The 9,658-nt window shown below is 32.1% G+C and overlaps 1 protein-coding gene across 1 annotated transcript; it reads left to right on the forward strand.

Moving 5' to 3' along the window:
• The first annotated feature begins 1,337 nt into the window (after window positions 1-1,337).
• LOC123691680 (branched-chain-amino-acid aminotransferase, cytosolic) lies at window positions 1,338-9,644 on the forward strand. Its single transcript, XM_045636196.1, has 8 exons — window positions 1,338-1,696; window positions 4,204-4,392; window positions 4,742-4,951; window positions 5,307-5,537; window positions 6,084-6,267; window positions 7,020-7,142; window positions 7,475-7,629; window positions 8,073-9,644. Exons 1-8 carry the CDS (start codon window positions 1,676-1,678, stop codon window positions 8,259-8,261), a joined length of 1,302 nt encoding a protein of 433 aa, XP_045492152.1. The 5' UTR covers window positions 1,338-1,675; the 3' UTR covers window positions 8,262-9,644.
• Window positions 9,645-9,658: the final 14 nt, after the last annotated feature.

Raw genomic sequence — 9,658 nt, forward strand, 5'->3', positions numbered from 1 at the left:
AGGTATTTAATTGCAAGAAATTTTTAAAATTACTTCCCTGTTGCTCAATGCAAGTGCGACATCACCGGAAAAAGTTGTCTTTAAACGTCTGGATGCCCTTTTATTAGTTTTAATGGTTTCTTCTGCTTCTCTCAATTTCCGGGTTAATTCGTCCAAAATGCGTTGCGCAACGAACGCAACGCATGCGCAGGCCGCAACGACCAATCTATCTTTCAGGATATCTTTCCCCTGCGTGGCCTCCACGGTCCCCCGACCTAAACCCCATTGATTTAGGTCGCGGGCGGAAAGCTAGCTTTCAATTAATTTTTTCAACTGATCAAATAAATTTCAAAATCACCGATATTTTAGACTGAATTTTTTTAAGTACTAGCTTCGCCTGCGTGGAAAAGATAAATTTACTTACATGATACAAATTTTCATCCCCTATTTTACCCCTTTAGGGGATGAATTTTCTAAAATCCTTTCTTTAGGGGACGCCTACGTTATGACATCTACCTGCATGCCAAATTTCAGCCAGATACGTCCAGTGGTTTGGGCTGTGCGTTGATAGATCACTATATCAGTCACCTTTGAGTTTTATATATGTATATAGATTTACGTAATTATTATGGTACGGGAGCTAGCAACGTTTTAAAAAAAAGTTATTTTAGTATAGTTGGGTTTTTGATATACTGTTTCTCTTGCTATTTCGGTTAGAGTCCGGGCTGTCTGGCTGGCGGTAGTGGTTGCGTTTAATAGTGCGCGCAGGAAAATATACTTAACTTTAAAGTCATTTATTAACGCGTAATTTTTAATCTTTTGCCTTTAGATAGATCCATCAGACATTTTTTTTATTGCAAGACTGCCTTCCTCGATAAATGGGCTGCTATCTAACACCGAAAGAATTTTTCAAATTGGACAAGTAGTTCCCGAGATTCGCACGTTCAAACAAACAAACAAACTCTTCAGCTTTATAATATTAGTATAGATAAATAATAATTTGATTATATGAGATGACTTTAACTAAAATACTGAATCGATAGAAAAGCAGCCATTCTCTCTGTTAGCTAGCAGCTCCCTACTCCTTCCTAGATCTGCCGCTACTGTTGCTTCGATATTCTATAAGCTACTACGCCGCTGAAAGCTATATCAGCAACCAATAGTACAGATGAATTATTATCAAGCGTCATTAATGTAAAATAATTCGTGATGTAAAGAGTAGGTGAGCGTCGTTTCTTTAATATGATTACCATATTCATTTAAATGTATATGAGGTGGATTGTCGGTGACCCATTACAAACGTCGCGACCCCTAGCGCCACTTCAGGAGCTACGCAGTCGTTTGGCGATCCCCGTTATTAAAGCGCATGTCACCTAAATAAATGTGCGTAATCCTTATTTTGATAACTTCTGGTGCGTTATCAAGTGATGCTTTATAATTTGCGTTGATTATGAATGACTACAGCAAAGGTCAGGCCACAATCTTATCTTCTGCTCTTTAAATGTTTGTGCTGTAGATCAAGTGAAGTCAGTTTACTAAGAGCAACTATTGAATAAAGTTTTCGAGATATTATATTCGACATCTGTATATATTTTCGTATAAAAAAAAAATAAGTGACGAAACAACAGTGTTACAACAACGAACAACAAATAAAGTGATATTTTCTAGTGAATTAATATTAATTGTGAATTTTAAAATGCCTCTTCGTCGTAGTAAGGTAAGATATAGGCTTGTCTTCTTCCCAAACCCTTCATCTCTGTTATTTTGATTGCTTTGAGGTTTGTTTTTTTATTGTAGGGGTTGCCTGATAGAGATAGCTAGCAAGTGATAAGACGGCCTTTTGCAAATTGATTGACTTATGTTTTTCTTTTTAAATAATTTTGATTCATTCATATTTCATTTTTCATCTGGTAAAACTGTTATTTTAATTCTTGAAACAAGACCACGTAGATACATTATTATTTATTGATGTATATCGAAATAATATAATTATTCCAGATAATAATTATTTAATATCTTTTTCTAATTTTCTTAAATCTGTACCTACAATTATCTTATGTAGTTCTATAATAATTTGTTGGTTAAAGAATCATTTTGGTCCCATTTACAATTTGTATCAGAATCGAAATTCATGTATGTATTTGTATACACTTTAGAATACATAATATTATGTAAATATTAAATTTAAGTAGAGTTTTACAACAGCAATATTTCATGCCGATTGGGAAAGAAAATTGTACTTACTTTCAGTGAATATAAATAAATGATCATAAAAATGTTGTTAAATATATAAACGAATATTTTTTTTTATTATTATTATTTTTTAAGTTTAAATAAAGTCCAGTCATATTATAATCTGAGCATCTGAGCTCAATACCTACACTTTTGACCCTTTTTGTATTAAAAATTAGCTCTTTATTACATACTAGCGGTCCGCCCCGGCTACGCCTGTGGTATATATTTACGTTTTCTCTCCATTAGAACCATCCTCGTACTTCAAGGAATATAATAAAAAAAGAATTATCGAAATCGGTCCATCGGTCCATCGGTCCGTTCACGCGTGATGCCTTGACCAAGGAAAACGGGTTTCATTAATTTTATAATGTAGATTAGTATTACATAATATAATAAAATCAACAGGGCATGGTATTCTGTTTGGGCGCCAATAAAAGAGCAATACTTGGTCTATCTGAACAATGGTTTTATTAGTTAAAATCTCATAATGTGCTGTTCGTAATGTGAAAATATTAACATGGTTATCGTAGGAGTAATTACTCCTATGTATAAATTTGATTCTTAACTTGAACTAAGTTAAAAAGAACATGATATTATTCTTAAAATATAGCTACATAAAGTTGAAAATTGTTTTGCCTCCGCACGCGTGTTTGCCAGAAACTGACGCGATAAGTAGGTATGATAAATAATAATTAATTATTATAATATTGTTTAAAAATATAACCCGTAGGTACTGCATTCAAATAAGATTTACTGACTTAACACTAAATGCAATACACACAATATAAAAACACACAGAAAATAACCACTTTTATTTGCCTACCTACCTTTTAATAAAATGGCGGCAATTTTATTAAATTAACCAGACTAACTAGTTAATTTGCTTTCATACAGATTATAATAATTATTGTTTATCTTCAAAGTTTCTTACTGATAAACATGTGACCTATTTAAACATAATAAAATATTAATCTTTAGGTAGGTATTAAAACATAAAAATTAACTTGTATCTTTTGCTTCAATGTTATCAATTTTTAAGCCTGTCCAGTATTGTACAGGACCTCACCCCACTTCCCGTTGGAAGAATCTGTATTAATGCATATTAATGAATTAACTTATAAGGAAAAAAATATGAATAACACCCCTAGCCTTTACGGTATTCAGAATTTCATTATCACAGTCGCTCTTTCAAGGAATATCCTAATACTACGAATAGAAAAACTAATTTAATAATTTTAATTAACCTAGGTCCTAGAACGTTTTTATTTGCCCCTTTTGATTTTTCCTGTACTTAGTACCATGTTCCAATTTATTTCACTCAGGCATTATTATTTCAAATGAAATTACAATTATCATATTTCTAATTTTTTCTTATTGAAGGTGGAGTTTATCTAATAGTTCGTCTATTTTTGTTAGTCATGTTGTATCTTCTATGAAAACATGAAATACAAAGCCGTACCATAAATCAGAATTAGGTACGCTAAAAAGTAGAGAATCGTTGTTACATTTTCTTCAAAATAATACTTATAATACAAGGTTTTTAAAATTTTCTTTCATCCACTGATGTGCCATTTTGACTATATTACCAACAGTATGAAGAAAGTTAACCGAATAATGAATAGGTTAATAAAAAGCAAAACTATGATAAGCGTCGCGTCGGTTAAGCTGTTTTCGAATGTTCATAATTTTGGCACGTTAATTAATTAATTCGTGAATTAAAACAAAGATTTAATTCACGTATAGAGGTAACGAACTACATAAATTACATCATTTATGTTAATGGGACGCTCAAATTATTCTACAATATTCGTAGAGTTTAACCGTTAATTTGACATTATTGTTTAATTCAATTTTAAAAAGTTCTGCCAAAATTATATTATATATATAAAGAAATATAAGTTGTCCAGATTTTACCAAAATATTTCTCAACCTACGCGCTCATAATAATCGAATGTCACCTTAAATTGTAGAAAAATCATTTTATTACAGGTTCTAGTAAAATGGATCTACGAGAACCAGCACAAAATGCAGAATCTGCGTCGATGCAGTTCGACGCTACGTTACAAAGAGTTGGAGGAAAGCAATGTTCAAACTCTAGAGCAAGTCGCGCCCGTAACGTCAGCGGCCGCGCCCGCACACAAGCCACGCCCCGATGTCACACCAGAAACTTCCTTCAAGGTAATCATATGCACAGACATGAAACGAAACGTCGTATTTTGGGGCTCATTATTGTTCGCTATTACAATTTTGTTGTTGTCAAATAAGTTAGTAGTGTATGCAAATTACTGTTTTTGGTTCTAATTTAAATTTATATAATTTGTGTAAGGTATATCATTTAATTTGTTGACAACAACGTCTGCACATTGTTTTTGAACGAAACTTGTAAACTCTTACCTAGGATCGTTCATTAGATACCTAATCATTACCGATTTATAAAATATTTCAATAAATAAAACAATAGTATTAAATAGTATAATCACAAAGAAATAGATTGCTATTCACTTATATAGCAGATCTTTTATTACAGTATGACGACCTACAAGTGTCGTTGGCTGCACCTTACCAACTGCAGCGCAAACCAGACGCGAACGATTTGGGATTCGGAAAATATTTTACGGATCACATGCTCAAAATTAATTATTACAAAGAGCTTGGTGGTTGGCAGAAACCTGAAATCACTCCCTTTGAGCACTTAACGATACACCCAGCGGCGAAAGCCCTACATTATGCTGTTCAAGTGAGTTTTATATTCATGTACTTTGGTTTACTAATTGGTTTATAAGATACATTAGATCTATCTAGAAAAGTAGGATTCACTGACTAGGTCACTAACTCAATATCAGAAAAATGCTCTTTATTAGTTATACAAAGGATACATATATAAAAAGGATACTTTATTAGTTATACATTGCAATATCTACTAAATCACTAAAACATATAAATAACCTACTTTTAGATTTTTTCCTTTTGCGCAAGAGGAAATGACATTGTAAGGAGTAAAAAAATCTTATAAATAAAACAAACACATAATCATTTTAAACGACGTAGTAAATTAAAAATGTGTCGTATTTTATCAAATGGTATTTTTTTAGTTGTTCGAAGGATTAAAAGCGTACCGGGGGGTCGATGATAAGATAAGATTGTTTCGGCCTGATTTGAACATGGAAAGGATGAATCTCGCCGCCCAAAGGTCGGGTTTGCCGATGTTCGACGGTGAAGAGTTAATCAAATGCATCATTCGGCTCGTACAAATCGACCAGGAATGGGTACCTCACTCGGAAACGTCGACACTTTACATACGACCTACATTAATTGGCACTGAGGTATATTTCCTTCACATTTGTTGTTATTGTTTTCAATTGTACATTATCTAATATCTACATTCTATAAACGTTTAGCAATCCTAATATGCTTAATGAGCCCGTATGTGTTATTGCGATGTAAAGTGATTTATAGTACCTAGCTGTTTATTTTGACGTTGATATTTTAGATATGATTACGAATTTCTGTTTAATTCATAGGAAATATATTGAGTTACATTTTGATAAAATTAATTTATCATAGTTTTGTTTTTGAAACTAATTAGTCATTACACAGTAATTCTCAGAACTTCATAACTTTTATGGATTAACAAACAAGGATGTAAACCATTAATAGCTTTGCGTAATTATTTCTCAAGATAACCATATATTTACTCAAGTTATTGCGCCTATAACAAAAATTTTTTCAAACGTAAATTTCCTTATCTAATAAGTTACATGAATGTTTTCAATACAATATCGCGATTCGATTGTTATTGTTAATAATTATTGTTATGTTTAATCTTCAATGACACGGGCTTTTTAATTAATTTTTGATGGTTTTTTTAGCCTACGTTCGGGATAATGAAGCCAGAATCGGCAATGCTCTTCGCAATTCTAAGTCCAGTGAGTGCGTATTACAAGACGAATTCAGATGGAGCGGTGTCAATATACGCGGATCCTACTGTGGTCCGAGCGTTCCCTGGAGGCGTGGGCAATAGGAAAGTCGGCTCTAACTATGGACCTACGATAGGTAAGCATTTTTTTTTTAATTTAATGTGTTTATTGTTCAGAGTTGTGTACAATTTTAAGACCTTAATGCTTTGATTCTAAATTTTTGGTTAGTTGTTGTTTATGGTACTTAATAGAAGGCTTGTCTTGTGTTCTTTTCATTTATTTCAAATTATACTTTTTAAGTATTTGATGTAGTTCACGTGAAGCAACAATTCTTATGAATACTTTTATTATGAAATGTAATTAGAAAATTAGGTGTTAGTTGATAATTACATATATTGTTTGGTCTTGTGTCGTTTTATCAAAAATAATAAGATAAACTTTCGATAAAGGTATCATATGTTGTGTGTATTTCAATGTAAACAAAAGTTTAATTTCACGATAAGTTATTTCTTATTTAATAATTGAGCAATGGGTTTTGCATCATTGTTATTATTTGAAAAGTTATGTAATATTAACGTTATTTTGTTTTTTTTTTATAATTACCTATTTAATTTAAAATTAAATTGCATATTTCATACATGAATCAGAAATGTTTTATGTACAACAATATAATATAATATGGAATAAAAGCAAGAGTTCAAAAATCAGGAAATAAACTTGTTCTTTACTTTATTTTGTATGGTTACATTGCCTACATAAGTTTCATTGAACTACTTTCAAGCGTTAATTAAAATAATATAAACAAATATGATAATATATTATAATGCGAAACTTCATCTGGACTTATAAGTGTGGATTATTAAAATGAGACCTATGTATATTGTACAGAGATAACGTCTCGAGCTGCAAAATTAGGACATCAACAAGTATTATGGCTATTTGGTCCTAACCAAGAGCTGACTGAAGTCGGAGCTATGAATATCTTCATCGTTTACATCAATGAGCACGGAGGTTAGTTGAAAATCAGAAATCTAGTTTTATTTACGTGTCAATAATCTATTTTTTGTAAACTTTAATCTTAAATATTTTTCCACCAGGCCTCATATCAATGGAATCCATACTTGCTCCCTTTTCAAACATCACGCGATCGAGTTTCTATAAACACATACAAGATATGAATTCCCATAATTATCATTATCCGTGTAAGCGTACATATTGTCATGTTATCGCGCGGTTCTGACCCCTCGACCCGTAAATTCTCGTCCCGCATCTGAAGCAATAAACGGGGTCGCTCACATCATACAGATTATTCTAGACTAAACTCGTTTGTGCATTTCTTTTAGATAAACAGTTGAGCACGCCGCCATTAAATGGTCTCATACTGCCGGGAGTCACTCGACGGTCTATTTTGGAGTTAGCGAGCCAATGGGAAGATGTCACGGTCAAAGAGGAGGTTATAACTATGGAGCGGTTGATACAACTTAACAGTCAAGGCCGGGTATGTATCTTTTATTAAAAATGATTATCTTAAAACCACACATCATGTTTGTATGAATGATTTTGCTGTTTCAAAGTTGTATAATAATGAGAATACACGTAATTAGACCATTAATTGTAAAGATGTAATTGCATAATTACCCCCCCCCCCCCCCCTTAAAGGAAAAATTCAAGTCGTAGCCATTAAACTAATCGGTCAATTAATTTATCTTTATGGAGTGATTGTTCTATTTAATCTCATCGTTGTTTTTATTCCACACAGTAAAACATTTTATTGATCCAAGCGATTTTTCTCTAAAAAACATATTTACAACTCAATCGGTTCAATAACTAGCAACACTGTAGTACGAACGAAATAGATGCGTTTCCAATTCCGAGACGAGTAATTAAAATTATAATATTTAGATTAGATGTATGAAATGTATGTTTTATGCTCTATTACAGTTACTAGAGATGTTCGGAGCTGGCACGGCGGTTATCATAACGCCGATCAGTAACGTGGGCTACATGGACAGCAATATTTCCGTCCCCACAATGCAACACACCTTACCTGTGTACCAACGACTAAAGGACACGCTATTGGCCATACAATATGGCCATATAGAACATCCGTACGCTAAAATCATATCATAGCGCAGTGCTTAACGACTTTGGGTTTTAACTGGTGATATAGTGCAGTGGCGGCTAAACATTCTTGTTACATAACAAAGATATGTAAAACGATGTGTGATACGAAAAACATCGAACGATTTTCGCAAATAAACTTATCTCATTGTAAATATTATGAATAGGATTATGTTTTGAGTAGGCACGTGCCTTGAGTTTTGCTTTTGCGCACTGATTTTAGGTTAGCTTTACGAATTTACAAGATTATGCGTGGTTTATTCAAGGTCCAGTTCCACTGATGTTCCCTTTCCATATTCTAAGTATGCAACTCTGTATTTTTTTCAGTGTTGCTTAACGATAATAACACCTACCTTAAAACAAGGTGTTGAACGAATATTTCGTATTTTTGACGGAATTATAATGCTAGAAACTTGAACTAAATAATTTAGATTGAGTTTAAAAACTAGCGGGTAACAGTGACTTAATAAATGGAAGGGTCGAGGGTGAAATATATTTTTTTATTCTTATCATTAATTATTTTGAAAACAAATAAATCAATCCTGATGCACGTACTAATGATGCAGAAACTTATGAAAACAAATAAATCATAATTTATTGCCGTCTTGTATTTTCTAGCTACTGTTATTTATTTATCATATTCTATATCAGCTATTATATTATGTTTTTATATTATAATTATATATACAATATTATGTTCAGCGTAAATAAAATGTGGGTTTTCCTATACGTAAATAGTTACCTTGACTCGTTCCTAAATTTTAATAAGTATTTGATAAGAGACTATTTAAATGTTTAGGAGTCAGATTAAATGATGTAATAAATGTTATATACATTTATATATGTTATGGACGAGGTAAATACATTGGGACATTTTTCATAATCAGCGCATTTTTTACAAGTCAATATTTAGGTAATTGTTGTCTTGGCGGGCACATATTTCTATATAGTTTTACTGGCTTTTAATTGGTCAAACTAAGCTAGCGTACAAGTCGATGCTCTATGTAGTTTCAAATGCGGAACCAAACCCAATCTTTCGCTCTAATTATGTTTTCATGCTGCATTATGCACAGACATTATGAAGAAGCCCCCGTTTATTACTTGTCCATGACATACATATTTTAAATTAGTGCAATATAATGTGTATAGTTTTGTAGACAATGGCTGTAATGTGATCAGAATGTGATATGTGTATGTAACAAGGTAAAGGCTATATTTAGCTTTGAAGAAGCATTTGTTGAAATCTCTTTGAAATCTTACTTATTTCTATACATTTCTTACCTTTGAAAGGCAATATTGCCTGAATAATGTTTTGTCAAACTGTTTTTTTCTAGTCTAAGAATCTATGTAAATCGAATGTGAATAAATTATTTATAATATTTTAAGTGAAAATTTCTTTCATTAAC

The sequence above is a fragment of the Colias croceus genome, chromosome 5 (assembly GCF_905220415.1).
Source record: "Colias croceus chromosome 5, ilColCroc2.1".
Taxonomy (NCBI): Eukaryota; Metazoa; Arthropoda; class Insecta; order Lepidoptera; family Pieridae; genus Colias; species Colias croceus.